The 21,593-nt window shown below is 45.3% G+C and overlaps 1 protein-coding gene across 2 annotated transcripts in view; it reads right to left on the bottom strand.

Moving 5' to 3' along the window:
- GRID2 (glutamate ionotropic receptor delta type subunit 2) overlaps positions 1-21,593 on the bottom strand; it is a 1,893,008-nt gene that overhangs the window by 1,177,996 nt on the left and 693,419 nt on the right. For both annotated transcript variants that reach the window (XR_012754338.1, XM_075351083.1), the window contains exon 3: positions 16,716-17,000. Coding sequence is in view for 1 of the 2 variants with exons in the window: in XM_075351083.1 (XP_075207198.1) it covers positions 16,716-17,000 (285 nt within the window). In the remaining variant the exon portion in view is untranslated. The remainder of the gene's footprint in view (positions 1-16,715; positions 17,001-21,593) is intronic.

Consider the following 21,593-nt stretch of genomic DNA (forward strand, 5'->3'; position numbering starts at 1 on the left):
ACCATGGACTTTTCAAGCTTGATAACATCAGCCCGCAGCTGTCTGCTTTACCATTGCTGTTATTTTAACCCAATGTCATTATTTAAAATTATATCATATTTAATAGGTTAAATCAGGCTAAAATTCCTTTAGTTCCACATCAAAGGCATTAAAATAAGCAAGTTTATTATATGTAGGGGGTTGTGACATTATATAGCAGTAGGATATCTCCCTATTCTATCTATTTTACATAATATATTTTTGTAATCTATCTGTAGCTTTATCTATTTTTTTTTCTTGGAGACTTGTGCGTAAAAATCAATCGCCAAAAGCATGGTCCATATGCCATCCGATTTTTTTCTCACACCCGTTGACTTGCATTGGTGACTCTCATCTGAGATAAATGACCACTCACGGTATGCTGAAATTTTTTTACGATACTGAATCGTGCAGAGGAAAAAAATTGCATATCTGCTGTGCCTCACTCACTAATTCTGATCAAAATGCAATGCAGGATTTTCTCACATTTCATTGGTCCAATTTAAATGCTAATGTGAGCAAACCCTTATAGTGATAAAACATGATGATGACAAAATGCATTTAAGCATCTATATATATATATATATATATATATATATATATATATATATATATATATATATATATAAAATTATCAAATTCTGTCTGTCTGTAATGGAAATCCCGCATTGCTGATTGGTCGGGCCAGCCGCCTGCAACCAATCAGCCAATTGGCGTGGGATTTGAACCACGCTTCGCTGATTCGTCGCACACAGACACCACCGCACACAGAAGCCTCTATATACACCCCAGCAGCTTCTATATAGACCCCAGCATCCTTTATGTGCACACTAGCATATGCACCCCAGCAGCCTTTATATACACTCCACAAGCCAAAGCCTCTATATACACCCCTGCAGCAGCCTCCAGCACACAGTAAAAAAAGAAAAATGATTATGCTCACCTTGCACTTTCTTCTCTTTTCATACTCTGTAGTACTTTCTCCCTCACCTCGCTGGACCTGCAGGCTGGGAGATGTGGCTGCTTCCTATTTCCTCCTTGGCATGTCCTGCCCACTTCTCTGCACAGCTGCCTCAGGATTGGACGTGTTGCTGAGGGAGTGGAGCGGGTTCCATAAACTACATACATATTCTAGAATACCCGATGCGCTAGAATCAGGTCACCATCTAGTGACTAATAATTAGAGTTGAGCGCGGTTCGCGGTTCTCCAGTTCGCAGTTCGAGTGATTTTGGGGCTGTTCTAGATCGAACTAGAACTCGAGCTTTTTTGCTAAAATTCGATAGTTCTAGATATGTTCGAGAACGGTTCTAGCAGCAAAAAGCAGGGCTTTTTACAGCTACAGTGTGCAGGAGCCATCGCTGGCAGCCTGCCACAAGCTGGTAACCAAGATAAACATCGGGTATCCAACCAAAGCGCTTTGGTTATTAACCCGATGTTTATCCTAGTTACGTGCAGGAAGCCCACACTTCCCCGCTCAACTCGCTCCGCCCCCTCTTGCCCGCGGCATGTACACACACACACTCTGCACACACACTCTGCACACATGGTCCCGCTCGGCTTACCTGCGGTGATGAAGTCCCGCAAGCCCGACCTCAGCGCTGTCACTGTCCTCCATGGCCGCCGCTTGTCACATCACCTTCTCTCGCTTCCGACCCGAGACTGACTAGCGGTGACGTCACGGGCCTCTCGCGATACTTGGCTGTGAAGGCGGCGGTCATTGAACTCAGTGACAGGTGCTGTCAGTGTGCTGGAGATCAGCGCAGGTAATGTACCTCGCTGACAGCAGCACTTGTCATGCCCTGCAGTGACCTGGGCTGACCCATTGATGTTAGCTCAGGTCACTGCATTGCTCTCCCAGCCAATGGAGAACATTCTGCTCTTCATTGACTGGGACAGTGTGGATCGTCATGGCAACCCCTTGGATTACACCAGACCTGGATTTGTTTTTCTTTCTAATAAATTGGTTAAAGAGGGAATGTTTTGGGGAGTGTTTTTTCAAATAAAAATGTGTTTGTCGTCTATTTTTTTTTATTACTGATTGGGTTGGTGATGTCGGGTATCTGATAGACGCCTGACCTCACCAACCCCAGGGCTTGATGCCAGGTGACATTACACATCTGGTATTAACCCCATATATTACCCCGTTTGCCACCGCACCAGGGCACGGGAAGAGCTGGGGCGAAGCACCAGGATTGGCGCATCTAATGGATGGGCCACTTCTGGGGCGGCTGCGGCCTGCTATTTTTAGGCTGGGGAGAGTCCAATAACCATGGACCTCCTTAGTCTGAGAATATCAGACCCCAGCTGTCTGCTTTACCTTGGCTGGTGATCCAATTTTGGGGGGACCCCTACGTGTTTTTTTTTTTAAATTATTTATTTAATTTAAAATAACAGCGTGGGGTGCCCTCAGTTTTGGATTACCAGCCAAGGTGAGGTTGCCAGCTGTGGTCTGCCGGCTGCAGCCGTCTGCTTTACCCTAGCTGGCAACAAAACTAGGGGGAACCCTACGTCATTTTTTTTTTTTTTTTTTTTGGCTAAATACAAAGCTAAGCACCCCTTAGTGCCACATGAAAGGCACCAAAGGGTGCAAAATTACAAAATGCAGGAGAGTGGGACATTATGTGTCTTTCTGCCATTATAATGACAGAAAAGACTGATATGAAGTGCACAAGCACAAGAAAATCACCAGAGCACTCTACGCTGTGAAAAGCAGTAGAAAATGGCACTGGAGTGAACATGTCACCGCCTCATGTAGGATGAAGCTATGGATCCTGGGTAAATTTATGCATTTACCCTCCTTCAGTTTTTTTGCAGTACACAAAAAAACGGAAGGCACACGGATGACAAACAGATGACATACGGACCGTCTACGGAACGAAAACGGATGCCACACGGATGCACCCGTGAAAAAAACATACTGTTTTTTGCAGACCGCAAAAATGGATCGGTCGTGTTAATGTAGCCTTATTCTGATCTGCCGTTTATAATCTGCAGGCAGAAATAAGTGAATAGGGCCCCCAGCATCAGAAAATCTCCGGGGTTTCAGGGCTAGCTGAGACCCTGGAGATCATGATTCAGGACGGTTTTTCCGGTCCTCGCTCACGTGATCACAGGTATACACCGTACACCGATGATCACGTTACAGTAAATGACAGCGCCGGTAAAAAATTATTTATCTCCCATCTGGCATGAACAAACATGATAAATCTCCTCCCCGGTCCCCTCCGGTCCCCCGGTGTAGCCAGAGTGCCCCCCCTGACGCCCCCCCAGAAATCTAAGATGGCACAGCAGCGCGCCGGCCGCATTCACCCTACTCCTCTGATTTCTGTCGCATGTGCCATGACACATGCAACAGAAAACTCCTCCCCATGCCCTGCCAGGTCACCCCCTATAACCCCACCGGTGTTCCCCGGTGTCCCACAGTACCTGTGCAGCGTTGATCCCCCGCGGCCCTCTCCTTCACAATAGACTCTGCCGCATGCACAGAGCGGCTGTCAGCTCAGCTTTCTTTGTTCAGACACAGTGAGTGGTGATTATGCATCTGTAAGCTAAATGGGCGGCACAGTGGCTCAGTGGTTAGCACTGCAGTCTTGCAGCGCTGAGGTCCTGGGTTCAATTCTCACCAAGGACACCATCTGCAAGGAGTTTGTATGTTCTCCCCGTGTTTGCGTGGGTTTCCTCCGGGTACTCCGGTTTCCTCCCACACTCCAAAGACATACAGTGCTATGGAATTAATAACGCTATATAAATGAATAAATTATTATTATTACTGCAATGCCCTGCTCATGAGGTAAGGAACATAATTGATCAGGAGAGCTATACTACATTTCCAAATGGAGGGATTTGCTTTTATAGTTGCCCTGCTGAATGACTACCAAACATGAGAGTCCGTTATACGCCACAAGAAAACACATCTAAATAGCGAGCTCTGTTGTTAAGTATTCATTCAGCTGGATAACTGGACTTAAAGGGGTATTCCATCTCCAAAATCCTATCCCCAATATATAGTAGGTGGAATAGCAATAATATCAGCAAATACCAATATTTGGAAATGTAGAATAGTTCTCCTGATTTAGGCATGCCCTTACCTCATGAGCAGGGCATTGCAGCTTTGGTAGCAACCATTACGACATGGACTCTGCTGCTGTGGACCCGGGGAGAGTGAGTGCAGATTCATTGCACCCACACTCCTCACATGAAGGGTCTGCACTTGTTAGGACCAGGATGACGGGTAGGCCCAGGAGGTGGATCCACTGGACTGAGCACCCCACTGAGGGCAAGGTGCCCGGTAGCCGAAGCACTACGGGTAGCAGGACAGTCCGTTCAGAGGAGTGGGTGTAGAAGTCCCTATAACCACGGAGTCTCTGAAGGTAGTCCGGGTGACGGAGCGCAGGTTCGGAGGCCGAGATGATGTCAGGCAGGGTCTGAAACCAGCGGAATGGGGAGGTCGGTCACCACACGGATCCAGGGATCGGAGACGGTAGGAACTGAGAAGATGGCGGACAGTCCGTTCGGGGTTCTGGAACCGTCAGGACCGGTTGGCGAGACAGGAGCGGCTCTACAAGAGAGATAGGTAAGTACGAGATAATGGCACAGGGAGACCTGACTCCTAGCTTAGCAAACACGAAGAACAGGCCCCGCCCACTTGGAAAGGAACCCCCTATATACCCTGCACCTGAATCTTCAATATCCTGTTGGAGGACGCTGGCCCTTTAAGAGAGGGTCAATGACCGCGTGCGCGCCCTAATGCGCATGCGCGAGGCCCGGGTGCTAGAAGCCAGAGCAGGGAGCGGTGCACAGGAGGCAGGAGCGCTCATCATCGCAGATGGGTGCCGGGACCGGGGACCGGGTTGCCTGGAGGACGCAAGTGAGGGAGCATGGAGGCCGTGGAGCGGGGGACGCCTGGCAAAGGAGCCGGGGAGCGTGGCAGGGGAACCGGGGAACGTGGCAGGGGAGCCGGGGAGCGTGACAGCACTCCTAGAAAATGGGGGATACGTTCCCTGAGTGTCTCCCCCCCATATTCTAGATGGTCCAGAGTCATCGTGGGACCCCTTTAGTTTTTTTTCTTACAATAAATTGGTGAAAGAGGGAGTGTTTTGGGGACTGTTTTTTCAAATAAATTTCTTTTGTCGATTTTTTTTTGTTAGTACTGACAGTTTATAATGTTGGGTATCTAATAGACACCATGACATCACAAACTGCTGGGCTTGATGTCAGGTGACCTTACAGCTAGTATCAACCCGATTTATTACCCCGTTTGCCACTGCACCAGGGCACGGGATGAGCTGGGGTGAAGTGCCAGGATTGGCGCATCTAGTGGATGCGCCACGTCTGGGGTGCCTGCGGCCTGCTATTTTTAGGCTGTGAAGGCCCAATAACTATGGACCTTCCCACCCTGAGAATACCAGACCACAGCTGTCCGCTTTACCTTGGCTGGTGATCCAATTTGGGGGGGACCCTACTTTTTTTGTGTAATTATTAATATTTATAAAATAATTATAAAAAAAATAGCCTGGGGGGACCTTCACATTGGATCCCCAACCACGGTAAAGCTGCCAGCTGTGGTTTTCAGGCTACAGCCGTCTGCTTTACCCTAGCTGGCTATCAAAAATGGGGGGACCCAACGTCATTTTTTTTTAACTGTTTTTTAAATAGAAAAAATTAATGGGCTTCCCTGTATTTTGATTGCCAACCAAGGTAACGGCAGGCAGATGGGGGTGGCAACCCATAGCTGTCTGCTTTATCTGCGCTGAGAATCAAAAATACCGCGGAGCGCTACGTCAATTTTTTTAAAGATTTATTTTTTCAGCACTGTGATGTCCAGCAATCAAAATACAGGGAAGCCCATTAATTTTTTCTATTTTGTTTTTAGTTATTTAAATAAATAATTAAAAAATATATATATGGGCTCCCGCTGTAGTTCTGCAGCTGCTGTCTGTCTGTATGGAGAAGAGCAGACAGCAGCTGCAGAACTACAAGGCTCAGCATACTCCATCCAGGACTGTATGCAGAGGTTTTTTGCCTACCAAAAAAATGACGTGGGCTTCGCCATATTTTTGTATGCTAGCCAGGTACAGCAGGCAGCCACGGGCTGCCTCCAACCCCCAGTTGCCTATTTGTACCCGGCTGGGAACCAAAAATATAGGGAAGCCCGTTTTTTTTAATTATTTCACTTATTTCATGAAATAATTAAAAAAAAAACGACATGAGCTTCGCTCCATTTTTGTGTCCAGCCGGGTACAACTAGGCAGCTGGGGATTGGAATCCGAAGCACAGGTTAGCCCAAGGTTTCTGGGCACCTCTGCTGCGATTTGCAGTCTGCAGCCGCCCCAGAAAATGGCGCTTTCATAGAAGCGCCATCATCTGGCGCTGTATCCAACTCTTCCAACAGCCCTGAAGCCGGTTGGCTTGTTGGGTAATCATGAGTTAATACTGGCTTTGTTTTACTAGCTAGTATTAAGCCAGAGATTCTTAATGTCAGGCACGTTTGACCCAACCATTAAGAATCTCCAATAAAGGGTTAAAAAAAAGACACCACACAGAGAAAAAATACTTTAATGGAAATAAATACACAGACACAATAGAGACTCCATCTTTATTACCCCCTGTCAGCCCTCCACGATCCATGGTCTTCTGTCTTTCTCGTTCAACAAATGCAGCTCTGCTCCATTACTGCTGAATGGGGGAAGACGCTGCTTCCCGTGCAGAAATCACTCCGTGATGGCTGCACGGAAAGCAGCTTGCAGCATTCACGGAGTGAGAGATCAGTGCTGCTGGCTGCTGGCGGTGACAGACACGTTACCATAGCAACAGGGCTCCAATCATGTGATTCCCGGAGCCGCAGTTAGCGGTGATGTCACCGCTAACTGCGTTTCTATGGCAACGGTGATCTCCGTTAATGACCGGCTGTGTCAGCTGGTCCCTAATGGAACGGGGAGTCGATCGTGTGCTAGAGCATGTCGCCGGTACACGGCGATACACAAATGTGCACTGTATACCGGAGAGATGCACTCGCAGGTCCTACATGACGCGTCATAGTCATGTGACCAGTCTGTAGCCAATGAGATAATAGCCACGTGACTGGTCACGTGGCTATTTTGACATCACGATAGGTCCTGCATCACTGCTGGCAGTGCCGGTCACCGGGAGGATTCAGCGATCATCGGATGGATTAGCGGCAGGAGACAGAGTGCAGGAGGGATTGCGGGGACCGGTAAGTGTTATGGCAATGTTTATTAACTGTATGTGTACATTTATAATGCATTTTTATGTGTTTGTGATTGCCTCCCATTATAGCCTGTTGGTTCGAGTTCGGTTCGTCGAACGTTCGACGAACCGAACTCGAACGGGACCTCCGTTCGGCGAACCGACCTCGAGCCGCACCACGACCGGTTCTCTCATCTCTGCTAATAATTATCATGATTTAAAAGTATCTATTAGTTAGGCCTCAAGAAATGAGAGCCTGTACCTTCCCCACAGATTATCTACAGTTCCATACTACCGAGGGCTGGACTAGCCATCTGGAAATTCTGGCCTACATCACTTGCATCTAGTGTTGAGCCACCCCCTAGAGTTCGAGTTTGGTTCGGTTTGTCAAATGGCGGCTTAGTTCGGTGAACGTTCGACAAACACCTTCGAACCCCATTGAAAACAATGGCAGGCAAACAAGAACACATACAAACACATTATACATGTACACATACAGTTAATAAACATTGCCATTACACTTACAGGTCCCCGCGACACGTCCTGCACTCTGTCTCCCGCCGCTTTTCCTTACGATCATCACTGCACCCTCCCGGTAACCAGCACTGATGATTGGACCTTCTGTGAAATCGTCATAGCATGTGACCAGTCACGTGTCTATTTCCTTGGCTACAGACTGGTCACATGGCTAAACGACATGCTAGGTCCTGTCAGTGCATCTCTCTGGTACGCGGTGCTCCTTTAAGAATCTCCGTGTACCGAGGAGATGCTTGGGCACATGGTCGACTCCCCGTCCCTGCATGTCAGCGCTCTCTACAGAGTCAGCCCACATGCAAGGACTGAGTGCCACAGCTGGTTACTATAGCAACGGTGGCAGCGGTAACGTCACTGCTTACAACCCGCGGCCTCTGCTCACTCACTGAGTGATTAGACTGCACGGGAGCAGCAGTGTCTTCCTCCCATGCAGTGCTGTCTGATGTAGCAGAGCTGCATGGGTTGAAGGAGAAAGAAGACAGAAGACCAGGATCATGGAGGGTTGAGAGGGAGTAATAAACATGGAGTCTCTGAGTGTGTCTGTTTATTTATTTCTATTAAAGTATTTTTTCACTGTGTGGTGTCTTTTTTTTAACCCTTTATTGGAGATTCTTAATGGCTGGGTCAAACTTGCCTGACATTAAGAATCTCTGGCTTAATACTAGCTAGTAAAACAAACCTAGTATTAACGCTTATTACCCAGCAAGCCACCCGGCTTCAGGGCTTCTGGAAGAGTTGAATACAGCGCCAGATGATGGTGCTTCTATGAAAGTGCCATTTTCTGGGGCGGCTGCGGACTGCAATTCGCAGCAGAGGGGCCCAGAAAGCTTGGGCCAACTTGTGTTGCGGATTCCAATCCCCAGCTGCCTAGTTGTACCTGGCTGGACACAAAAATTGGGTGAAGCCCACGTCTTTTTTTTAATTATTTCCTGAAATTTGTGAAATAATTAAAATAAAAAGGGCTTCCCTATATTTTTGGTTCCCAGCCAGGTACAAATAGGCAGCTGGTTGCTGTACCTGGCTAGCATTAAAAAATATGGTGAAGCCCACATAATTTTTTTGGAGGGCAAAAAACTCCTGCATACAGTCCTGGATGGAGTATGCTGAGTCTTGTCGTTCTGCAGCTGCGGTTAGCTCTCCTGAATACATGAGTGGATGAAGTATGCTGAGCCTTGCAGTTCTGCTTCCCCTGCCTCTCCCTCCAGCATACAGTCCTGGATGGAGGATGCTGAGCCTTGTAGTTCTGCAGCTGCTGTCTGCTCTCCTCCATACAGACAGACAGCAGCTGCAGAACTACAAGACTCAGCATACTCCATCCAGGACTGTATGCAGGAGTTTTTTGCCCCCCCCCAAAAATTACGTGGGCTTCGCCATGTTTTTGTATGCTAGCCAGATACAGCAGACAGCTACGGGCTGCCTCCTAACCCCAGCTGCCTATTTGTATCCGCTGGGAACCAAAAATATAGGGAAGCCCTTTTTTTTAATTATTTCATGAATAAGCAGCTGGGGATTGGAATTCGCAGTGCAGGGTTCCCAAGATTTCTGGGCACCCCTGCTGCTAATTACAGTCCGCAGCCACCACAGAAAATGGCGCTTTCATAGAAGCGCCATCTTCTGGCGCTGTATCCAACTCTTTTAGCTGCCCTGGTGACGGGTGGCTCACTGGGTAATAATGGGTTAGGTCTAGCTGTATATTATCAGCTGGCCCTAAGCCCGAAATTCATGATGTCACACCAATATTAGACATGGCCACTATGAATTTCTAGTACAGATAAAAAAACACAACACACAAAAAAATATTTTTATTAGAAATAAAACACAACACAATTAGTGACTCTATATTTATTCAAATAAAGAACCCCCCTCCACAGTTATCCTGGGTCAAGGGTCCCGCGCCGTCCAATCCGGATCCAATATCATCTAATCGATTTGCTGGAAGCCAAAGCGATCAGATGATGTGTCAGGTTCAAGGGCCTGAATCACATGACACAGCAGCTGATTGTATAAACAGCTTTATAACAATCAGCTGATGCATCAGTGCAAAAAAACCAAACAAACAAACTACACACTTCTGTGCAGACTCCTGTCTGACAGCAGCAGCTGATAGTTTAGCCGGCCGGGTGGTAAAAAGCCGGCCTCGCCGCTCGACTTATAGTGTCAGCTGATTCTGTCAGGTGAACGCTTCAGGTGATCATTGCCAGGTTCGAGAGAGAGAAAAGAGAGAGACAAGAGAGAGAAAAGATAGAGAAAAGAGAGAAAAAAGAGAGGGAGAGAGAGAGAAGAGAGAGAGAGAAGAGGAGAGAAGAAAGAGAGAGGAGAGAGAGAAGATAGAGGGGAGTGAAGAGAGAGAAAAGAGAGAGGAGAGAGAAGAGAGACGGAAGAAAGAGGAGAGAGGAGAGAGGAGAGAGAAGGGAAAAAGAGAGAGAGAGAGTGAAAGAGAGAGAGAGAAAAAGAGAGAGAGAGAAAGAGAGAAAAAGAGAGAGAGAAAGAGAGAGAGTGAAAGAGAAAGAGAGAAAAAGAGAGTGGGAGGGAGAAAGAGAGAGAGAGAGAGAGAAATAGAGAAAAAGAGAGAGAGAAAGGGAGACAGAAAGAGAGAGAGAAAGAGAGAGAGAAAAAGAGAGAGAGGGAGAGAAAGAGAGAGAGAGGGAGAGAGAGAGAAGAGACAGAGAAGAGAGCAATGCAGCCTCATTCCATGAACTGCTCCGAATTTAGAGGTGTGTCCCGCGGCTCACAGCTTATGTCCGGCTCCTCTCCTCAGTGCATAAATAAATGAAATTATAATTATAAATAAATAATAATTATAATTTAAAATAAAAAAAAAAATAAATTCATTACCGGAACAGCCGGGACTCGAACTCGTGAACTAACTCTCCTTAGGCGGGAGCTCCATCCATTGAGTCACTGCCTCTAATGGAAAGCATAGGAAGATTTGGTAATCTTGACCTCTATACTGCAGTAGAGAATCTAGAAGCAGATTGTTCAGCTGCAAGGATGGATGGATGGATGGTGAAAGGAGGAAACACTTGCACCATTCAGTGAGCTAACCGCTCAATCTTCCTATTTCAGGTTTATACACGCATTATATGGCTTGTAAATTTCCTTGCATTCTGGCCACGGTGCTCATTCCAATGAAAGGCCACGCCTTTCCCCCTGACCTGATGGCCGAATAAAACAGCTTTTTTTAACCACATATTTTGTGAGTGCCTTCTATCTATTTTCACATAGACTGGATGGGCGGATGAAAGGATGGATGGGCGGATGGATGGATGGGTGGATAGATGGGTGGATGGATGGGCGGATGGATGGGCAGAAGGATGGATGGATGGATGGGCGGATGGATTGACGGATGGATGGGCGGATGGATGGCCAGATGGATGGATGGATGGGCGGATGGATGGGTGGATGGATGGGCAAACACCAGCAGTACCGCACTCATCACCGCACACATGCAGGCACTACAACCCCCATCATCACCGCACACACAGGCACTACGGCACTCATCCTTCCCCACACGCAGGCACTACAACCCCCATCATCACCGCATATGCAGGCACTACAACCCCCATAATCACTGCCCACGCAGGCACTAGCTGGGTGAAGTCTCCGCTGACAGCGCGGCTCATTTCATTGCTCCATGGAGCTGACACAGAGTGCTCGTGTTCTACAGCGCTCCTGTCAGCTTCTTGTAGCAGAGCTGGATGTGTCGTGGGACCTCTTTGGATTATGCCGGACCTGGAGGGGTATTTGGGGATTTTAATAAAATGGTAAAAGAGGGGTTTTTTTGTCTTTTATTCCAAATAAAGGATTTTTTGTTGTGTGTTTATTTTCTCTCACTTACAGGTTAATCATGGAAGGTATCTCGGGGAGACGCCTGCCATGATTAACTTCTTATTACCCCAATTGCCACCGCACCAGGGCAATTCGGGATGAGCTGGGTAGAGTCCCGGGACTGTGGCATCTAATTGATGCAGCAATTCCGGGCGGCTGTTGGGTGATATTGTTAGGGTGGTGGGCTCCCCATAATGTGGTGCTCCCCATCCTGACAATACCAGCCTCCAGCCGTGTGGCTTTATCCTGGCAGGTATCAAAATTGGTGGCAACCGCATATTTATTTTTTTAGTATTATTTATTTATTTATTTAACTGCACGATATAGACTCGCCCGCCGTCACCTATGATTGGTTGCAGTGAGACAGCTGTCACTCATTGTGGGGGCGTGTCTAACTGCAACCAATCATGGGCGCCGGTAGGCGGGGAAAGCAGAGAATACCTGATTGAATAATGAAGCGGCCGCAAAAAAAGCAGAATTTGCCACTGTTTTTGAGGGTTTGTGTTTACGCCATTCATTATAAGGTACAAATGATCAAGAAGCATCATTCTCAAGGTCAGTATACTCATGGTGATGCCAAACATTCATATTTTTTGTTTTATATGGTGAAAAAAAATTAAGAAATTTGTAAAAATACAAATAGTTTTCTTGTTTTGCAATTTTTCTTTGAAACATAATCTTTTACATTTTTTATTGTACTGTTCCAAGGCTAGTTTTGTGTGTATTGACCTGCTGCTTTTATTGTTACATATTCAAATTTGATACAGATTTGTGGTCACTTCTTATTGCATTATTTTTGGGGGCATTATTGTGGCAGCCCAAAACACATGGAGATAAATATATATTTTTTTTATTTTTATTTTTTTTATTTTAATGGGGAAAAAGTGTGGGGTTCCAATTTTAATTTTTAATATTTTTCAGATTTTTCAAAAGACGTCTTATGTACGTTTAACAATATTTTAGGAGAATTGAACCTGCAAATGTCCTCGATATTGCTGTAAGTAGTAAAAATCATAGTTTTCTTGCTTGTATTCTTAAAATCATTGTTATAAAAGAAACAGGAGCCTTCAGTATATCTCGAGCAGCCAAAGCAAGCCTTCGGTATACCAAGATTGCAATTATAATACCGAGCCCCCTAGCTTGCACTCTGTAAATGCCAAGGTGAGATATTATCAAAGGCATTTAACAGGCTAAACACTGTGGATGGCATTGCCTTCAACTAGCAGCTGTTAGGTGCAGATAATTGTTCGAATAACACAGCCATCATCTGTCAGGAATGATGTGGGCCCACATCAAAGAAGACCCAATTTATGACATTCCAGAATGTCATTTGCCAGAATGGGGTTAGCAGTATTGGTTCCTTCAGGAAGCTGATACTGTTAAGAGCTGCAGTGAAGTAGAGAGCCATGAGTTGCAGGCTGCTTCCAACTTGTGGCCTGACAGAGGCAGCACAAAGCAGAGGATGTTGGGTGGCACAATAACATTACAATATCAAGCTACTTTTGCCACTGTTATAAAAAGTATAAGTATTAGTTGGTGAACCCAGATTACTAGAATTAAGTAAGTATACGCTTTTTTATTCTTTTAATTTTCATGTTATGGTTATTAAGAGTTGAAGGAGGCTGGTGGTGGCCATGATCTTTGTATATGACGTTTGATGTCCATCATACTATGTATCTGTGAGTTATAGTACCATCATAGGATGTATAGAGAGCTATGGGGCATTGTATTGTATATAAAGAGCTGTAGGAACATCATACTGAATATTAGATGCTGTGATGGAATCATACTCTATATAGGAATTGGAGAACTATCGTACTGTGTATATAGGGGTTGCAAGGCCATCATATTGTGTTTTGAAAGTTGTAGTAGGAATCACACTTTTACTGGGTACTGTAAGATATATATTCCTTATATAGAGATCTATGGGGACCATTATACTGTACATAGGTACCTACGGGCATTTTTTGCATATAGGGATATTGATACAACATTATACTGTATATAGACAGCTGTGGAGGCATTACACTGTATCTAGAGAGCTATAGAGGCATCAAACTGTGTAAAGGGATCTGTGGAGCCACCATACTGTGTATGGGGGCTGAAGTGTCCATTTTGTCCTTTTCTTGGGGTTGTAGAGCCATCAAAGTGTGTATAGGGAGCTGTAATAGCCATAATACTGTGTAAAGGAGAGTTGTGGTGACATCATGCTGTATAAACTGAGTTCTGAGGGTCCACATACTGCATATAGTGAGCTGTGGGGACATAACACTATACAGGAGGGTATTTGGGCTATCATACTGTATATAAAGATCTGTGGGAACAATTTATTGTATTTAGTGCTATGTAGCCACCATACTATATATAGAGGCTGTGGGGCCATTGTACTGTTAAGAAAGTTGTGATGGCCAGCATATGTGACGCCCTGGGCAAGCCAGGGGTCACAGGTCACACACCAACACACCCTACATCCCAGTTAGGAACACCGAAGCTAACCAAAAATCCTTGTTGCCTTCCTCCAGAGGCTGATGATTCACACCAGGGGGTGGGCCAGGCGGTTGGCTCCGCCCACCGAGGAGTTCACAGCTCTGGAGGCGGGAGAAACCAGGCAGTTGGAGTCTAGTGAGGGACATGAAGGAGTGAACAGGAGAGTAACCCAGGCAGGGCTTGAGTAAACAGCTAAGAGGAGTTAAGGAAGTGAAAGTAGAAGGAAGTAAAGTGGTAAAGGAGGAAAGCAAGAGTGGTGACAGAGAGAAAGCCTGAAGTAGTCCAGCTGTGTGCAGGACAGGTCAGCAAGGTCAGCAACGGCGGTGACTGTCTGGAGGGGGACCGTTCGGAAGTTCCTGGAAGGACCGCGGACGGGTAGTGACCCGGCGGTCTGGAGCAGTGTACCGAAGGACAGTCAGCACCAGGGCAGGGGCCTCTCGGACCCCGGCAAGGCTAGGAGTCGCCATAATTTGCCAAATCCGTCAGTGAAGGGGACGTAGATCCCCCAACAACCAAGTCCCGATTGAAGGCAACAGCCCAACCAGAGTGGGAGAGACACCGCCACCGCCAAGGCACCAGTTTTTCAGGGCCAGCGCCTGCGGGAAAAGAGTAGAGCTCCTCCGGTCCAGCTTGAAGCTGGGGAGCGGGTTACCGGTGGGAACCCATCGCTACCAACACAGAAACAAAGGTGCAAGGAAAAGGGACATCACCGTCACCTACTGGGAGAGCAAGTGCAGCCGTCCGTGGGAACCGTCTTTCCAGCCGTGTGGTTTACCGTAAAACTGTGTCAACGTCTCAGGCTGAGTGAGTACCACAGTGCCGCAAGGCACAGCGCTGCCCCCGCGTCCCTGCGCCCACCAGGCCCTGCACCTCCCTCTCCATCACCGGGCCCCGGGATCACCAACCCCTACCCACGGAGGGGCAACGTAACATCTCGCTGCTACACACCATCGTCCCCGGGCCTATAGAGCAGCGGTGGTGAAATCACCACAACCGTGGGTGGCGTCACGGACAATAAACAATTCCCACACCCAACAATCCCCCCTTTCACTCACGGGCGAGGAGTGCCGCTCGAGAACCCCCGGGATCTGGCCCACAGCTCGAGCCACCACTGAGCAGCAGCCGCCGGACCCGAGCAGAAGGGGTGAGCGTAGTGTGCTGACACCCTCCTCCCCGCCCGCGACACATACACAATATAGGAATCTATGGGGGCACCATACTTTATAGAGAAGGAATTATGGGTCTATTTAATTGAATAGGGGCAGGTTGGTGTTATGTTATCATACTGCATATCATATCATACTGGTGTTAATGTTTTCATACTGCATATGTAGGTTAAGGGGGGCTGTGTGACTAGTATACTGTGTATAAGAGGGAAGAGGGGGCAAACATACTGGATGTTGCAAAATGTACTGTGCGGACATCATACTATATATGGAAAGCTGTGGGGCATCATATGATGTGTGGGGAAAATGTTTTTTTGGAGCCATCATATTTGTATAGGGGACTTTATGTTCATCATACTATGTATCAGAGAGCTATAGGACCATCATATGATATATTAGGAGCTAAGAGGCATTGTCTTGTAACTATAGGGCTGTAGGAACATCATAGTGAATTTTAGGACCTATGGGGGAATCTTACGCTATTTAAGAATTGTGGCGCTATCATACTGTGTATATGGGGGTTGTGGGACCATGTTAATGTGTATGGGAAGCTGTAATAGGCATCAAATTTTCTACTGGAGCTGTAAAGGAATCATTCCTTATATAAAGATCTGTGGGGACCATTATAGTGTACAAAGCCATCTGGGAGGCATCATTTTATGTATAGGTGTGCTGTTGCGACATTATACTGCATATTGAAAGCTATCATAGTGTATATAAAGATCTGTGGGAGCTATATACTAAGTTTATACCTGAAGTCGATTTTTTTATCGCACTCCACTCGCACCGATTTTCATGTCGTGTGGCTTAGGCCTTATGCAACAGTAATATTAGTAATATAGGTGTTAAGGTAAATTTTTATTTCCTTTATTTGTAATAGAAACCCCATCTGCGTAATGGGGATGCGGGAAAAATCTGCATGGGTTTGTGTGCTTTTAATTACCAGGATAATTTTCAGTCTCAGAGCGGCCCTGATACTATCTAATACACACACTTATATATACACACACAAATCTATATGCACACACACACACTTACTCATATTGTACACACACATACATACACACACTTACATACACAACACATAGGTTTACACACATATACACACGTGTACATGCACATGTATATCCACACACACAAGGACACAAACATCCTGTCACAAACACATACCAATAATATGTATTGCTACCATGCACATGTCTGGTGTATGCACACAAAACAGTATTTTTAAGAGCAAAGAAACTAGAATACTGTAAATCAAATAGAGAGAAAATTTAGCTGAGTGAGTTATTTATCAGAATGTTTAGCTTGAGCAATTTCCATTCTTATGCTGTTCTCTCTACAGGTTTAAAATATAAGATGCAAATATTTTGGCACTTAAAGAATTCTTTTCTATCTATTCTTAAAACAGTGATAGAGGGTATGGAAATGTGGAGGCTTTCCTATATTTTATGCAAAAATGTGGAAGAAATTACCATAGTTGTTGTCGTAAAAGATGATGAATTTCTGCCAGGCATATTCCGTGACGACTTTTAAGATAACATCATTCAGATAGACTGGGGGGCGGACAGACAATGTATAATCATCAATCCTGTTACTCCTGTTGAGCCCACAACTACTTCTTGGCGTCCTCGCTGTGGAGCGTTGCATGAAGAGATGAGGAATATGCATAGCATCTGCCAGCGCTTGCAAAGACCCTGCTGATGCACATCCGATAGAGCTGACAAGGGCCAATATGCCTTGGTTCATGAGGTCACAAGCTGAAAGAAATAAAATTATATTTGAGATGACATTGACACATGTATGCAGCGTTACTTGTGCCGAAAATGGCTGACACAGGCATGCTAAATGTAATAATGCATACAGTCTACAAATCTTGATAAATAAGCTGTAGCTTGAACCATTTCAATTTGGTATTTACATTTCACTTGTGTACATGGTTTTTCATGAAGACGTCCTTTAAAAAGACTATCTTAGATATTCCTCATCTCAGTTAACATTGTCTAAATGAATCTGGTTACACAAATAGACATTTTCCAAACATAAAAAAAATCAGTATAGCTAAAAATGAATAGCTACTAAGGTCCCCTATATAAAGCTTGTATAGCATAACTTAAACTTAAACCTGTTACATTCTTACTGACAGGCTCCCTGTCCAAGGCTGCAATAAGTATCGTATTTTTTGTTTTATAAGACGCACCGGATTTTAAGACACACCCCAAATCTGGAGAAAAAATGGTAGAAAAAAAATATGGGGTTCTTTTATAATCCGGTGGTGTTTTATCAGGGAGAGGGGGCAGTAGCAGAGCGGGAATCACAAGAGGCATGAGCGGTACTGGAACGGCAGTGCTGCCAGTGGTACAGAGGGGGCCCAGATACTCACTGTGGGTGCTGCTCTGTGTGGGGCTGGTGATGCAGTTCTGCTGTGCAGGGCTGGTGATGCGGTTCATCTCTGCTCTGTGTTGGAGGCGGTGAGTCACCAGCCATTCTGAAGATGTCAGCGGTCGGCAGTCAGGGCTTCAAATAATTTCAGCCGGAGTCAGCGCGTGCTCAGATGAGAGCTTGAGCTGAGAGCTCCATTTACACAGGAGCTGACTCCAGGCGTCATTTTTTGAAGCCCTGACCGTCGACCACCCACCGCACAGAGCAGCTCCGCGCAGCCCCACACAGAGGTGAGCCACATCACCAGCCCTGCACAGAGCAGAGCTGCGCTGCCCGATGCACAGAACAGTGCCACACAGATCACCAATGGCAGCAAACCACATAGCATTGACCTCTCTTTACCACCCCTTAGTAAACTACATTCGGATTTTAAGACGCACCCCTCACTTTTCTCACAAATTTTTGTGAGGAAAAATGCGTCTTATAATCCGAAAAATACGGTATGTGGCTTTATATTACAAAGCTATAGGTATTTTGTATATTCAAATACACTATCAACACAAAGCTATGCTTCTAATAGAGGTAATCTTTATAATATCACATAGGCTGGAATATACCACAACAATTACTCTTTTGGAAATTAATTTCTAAAAATATCTGTATGCTTCCATTTCCAATAAAGGTATATACTGTAAATAATATTATAGATTACCATAGATGCCACAATATAGATCTTTCCAACTCAACACTCCTTAATGGGGTTTTGTCACAAGGTTTATGCTTGTCAATCTAATAGCAGTATAGGATAAGGCCTGGACCCTGATTCCTGCACAATGACCCTTAAAGCAATGTTGGGGGGGGATTCAGGGCTGGAATGGTTATTTAAATCTAAGTCCCCTTCCCTTACTCTTATACTTTACTTTTCACATTTTTTCAAAGTTGTTCCAGTCCTGCGGCATCATCTTGTGACTGGCCGTAACTTCTGACTGGCCAGCTTTCATAAGTTATGTCACCAGCTCCCAATTTATCTCTAAGAGAGCCCGAACGAGCTGTCATAGACTTACATTCAGTTGTGATCTATGGCATGCTCTATAAAACACTGGAGGTGCCAGCAGATCACAAAATGCCCTAGACTAACATGAGCAACGGCAATAGAAGATTAAGGTGCCGGAGGGGTAGTATAATACAGGGGGAGGGGACTAAGATGTAAAGCACAACTCCACTTGGAGTGGTGCTTTAAGGGACTTCTTGCTGTAGCTTTGATAATTTCACTGCTTTATATGCTAAACTTCTCAGTGATCAGCTTAGTCTAACCCTGCCTTCACCATTGATTGACAGTTTTCTTCCTATACTGTACATAGACAAACGTCCAATCAGTGGTCGATTGGAGACTAGTTAAAAAGCATGAATATCGAGGTCTGCTTCACAGAATCTTACGAGAAGGACAAATTACCAAAACTACATCAAAAGTTCAGTAGATGAAAGAGTGCTAAAATCGGGGTCTCTGCCATTGCTTTAGATTGCCCTTAGATGAGGCAGTAAAAACCTACTGATAGATTCTCATCCTTGGCTTCTGTTATTATAATTGAATATTTATTTGGGGATTTCATATTTATGTATTGTATTTTGTATCATATTGTATCATGGAGGAGTCATGATGTTTATTATTATTATTATTATTATTGTTTATTTATAGAGCACCATTGATGTTTAAGTGATTACTGAGAATTTCAGGGGTTTGACCACACGGATTTGTAAATTGTGGCATATCCTAGTGATGTACTGTCATGAACAACCATATTAATATCCCTAAAGCCTGCTTTACACATTGCAATTTCGCATACGATATCGTATGCGATTTGCAACGCCCCCATCGTATGTGCAGCACGTTCAATTTGTTGAATGTGCTGCACAAACGATTAACCCCCATCACACATACCTTCCATACGACCTCGATGTGGGAGGAAAACGTCCACTTCCTAGAGTGGGAGGGACGTTTGGCGTCACATCCACGTCACGCGGCAACCGGCCAATAGAAGCGGAGGGGCGGAGCAGAGCGGGACGTAAACATCCCGCCCACCTCCTTCCTTCCGCATTGTGGGCCAGGAGCCGCAGGAGGCAGGTGAGATCTGTTCATCGTTCCCGGGGTGTCACACACTGCGATGTGCGCTACCCCAGGTATGATGAACAATCTGACGTTCAATTCGTCAGGAATGAACGACGTGCATGCGATGAACGGTTTTTCATTCCATCGCAATTGCACGTCGCTGTCACACGCTACAACATACCTTACGATGCCGGATGTGCGTCACTTACGACGTGACCCCGCCGACCCATCGTAAGATATTTTGTAGCGTGTAAAGCAGGCTTTAGGGTTATAACAACAAATTATATTTTCTATGAAAAGAGCCAAAAAATATTTAGCTCAATCCTGAAATATCAGTGTACAGGACGGTAATCTAAAGTTTTCATCAACGTTCATTTTCTGATGTGTCTTTCATATGGTATGTACTTTTTAATGACTTTTTATTCTGACCTTACATGTATTATACCAGATCTACGTGGAGGAGTTTTATTCCAACTAATATTTAAATTATCAGCAGAGACAGATATTCTTCACACTGAAAAGTCCTTGCATGTGACAATGTTGCCTAGGTAACTAGATTTCTAAGTATCCATCATTTGTATTTCAGATACCTCAACATGTAAAATGATCCCTGGGCTCCATCTGAAATACTTTAGAAGAGGCATTTTTATATCTTATTTTAGATAATAATCTATTGTTTTATTATATCATGTGACCATTGATTTATATCTTTCCGAGAATCACTCTCACAGAATCTAGGAAAATAAGGTCTATGTGGCTGGATATTTTACACAATGGATAAGAATATAAAGATGAAGGGCTATAATGGTTTATCATAGGACTAAAGGGTGCTTTACACGCTGCAACATTGCTAACGATATATCGTCGGGGTCACATCGTTAGTGATGCACATCTGGCGCCGTTAGCGACATCGCAGCCTGTGACACCTAGGAGCGATGATCAACGATCACAAAAACGTCAAAAACCGTTGATCGTTGACACGTCGCTCCTTTTCATAATATCGCTGATGGTGCATGCCGCTGGTTGTTCGTCGTTTTTGCGGCATCACACATCGCTATGTGTGAAACCGCAGGAACGACGAACATCTCCTTATTTGCGTCCATCGGCAATGAGGAAGGAAGGAAGTAGGCGGCATGTTCTGGCCGATCATCTCCGCCCCTCCTCTGCTATTGGGTGGCCGCTTAGTGACGCCGCTGTGACGCCAAACGAACCGCCCCCCCTTAGAAAGGAGGAGGTTCGCCGGTCACAGCGACATCGCTAGGCAGGTACGTCTGTGTGACGGGTGTAAGCGATGTTGTGTGCCACGGGCAGCGATTTGCCCATGACGCACAACCGACGGGGTGGGTACGCTCACTAGCAATATCGGTACCGATATCGCAGCGTGTAAAGTACCCTTTATGTATGAAGTGGTTCATCAATTTTTATTTTAACATATTTATCACTTCAGATTTTTTTGGATCACAAATATATAGTCTCTTTTCCCTCTACAAAAATAATTATTGAATTGTGCATTTTGTATTATTTTATCACAAGTCATGTAAATAATAAAACGAGATCTTGTGCATGTCCCTTACTAGAGCACAAGTAGGTCATAAAGAGTGTGGTCCAATTAAAACCTCCTCCATTAGCTGTTTTTGCCTCCACAGGCTGTTTATGGTCATATGTAAATGTCTTGTTTGAATCTATGGCAATATTTTAGCCGTTAATGTCACAATCTTACAATTGTATGTCTCCAAAGCAATGCCAACATGCCCTGGACGACAACATAACATATTCTGCAAATATTGATATAATGTGAGAGTCACCACCATCAGTTTAAATCAGGCTCAGACTGGTCTGCAGGGGAACTGGTTAATCTCTCTAA

This window comes from Anomaloglossus baeobatrachus, chromosome 1 (assembly GCF_048569485.1).
Source record: "Anomaloglossus baeobatrachus isolate aAnoBae1 chromosome 1, aAnoBae1.hap1, whole genome shotgun sequence".
In the NCBI taxonomy this organism is placed as follows: domain Eukaryota; kingdom Metazoa; phylum Chordata; class Amphibia; order Anura; family Aromobatidae; genus Anomaloglossus; species Anomaloglossus baeobatrachus.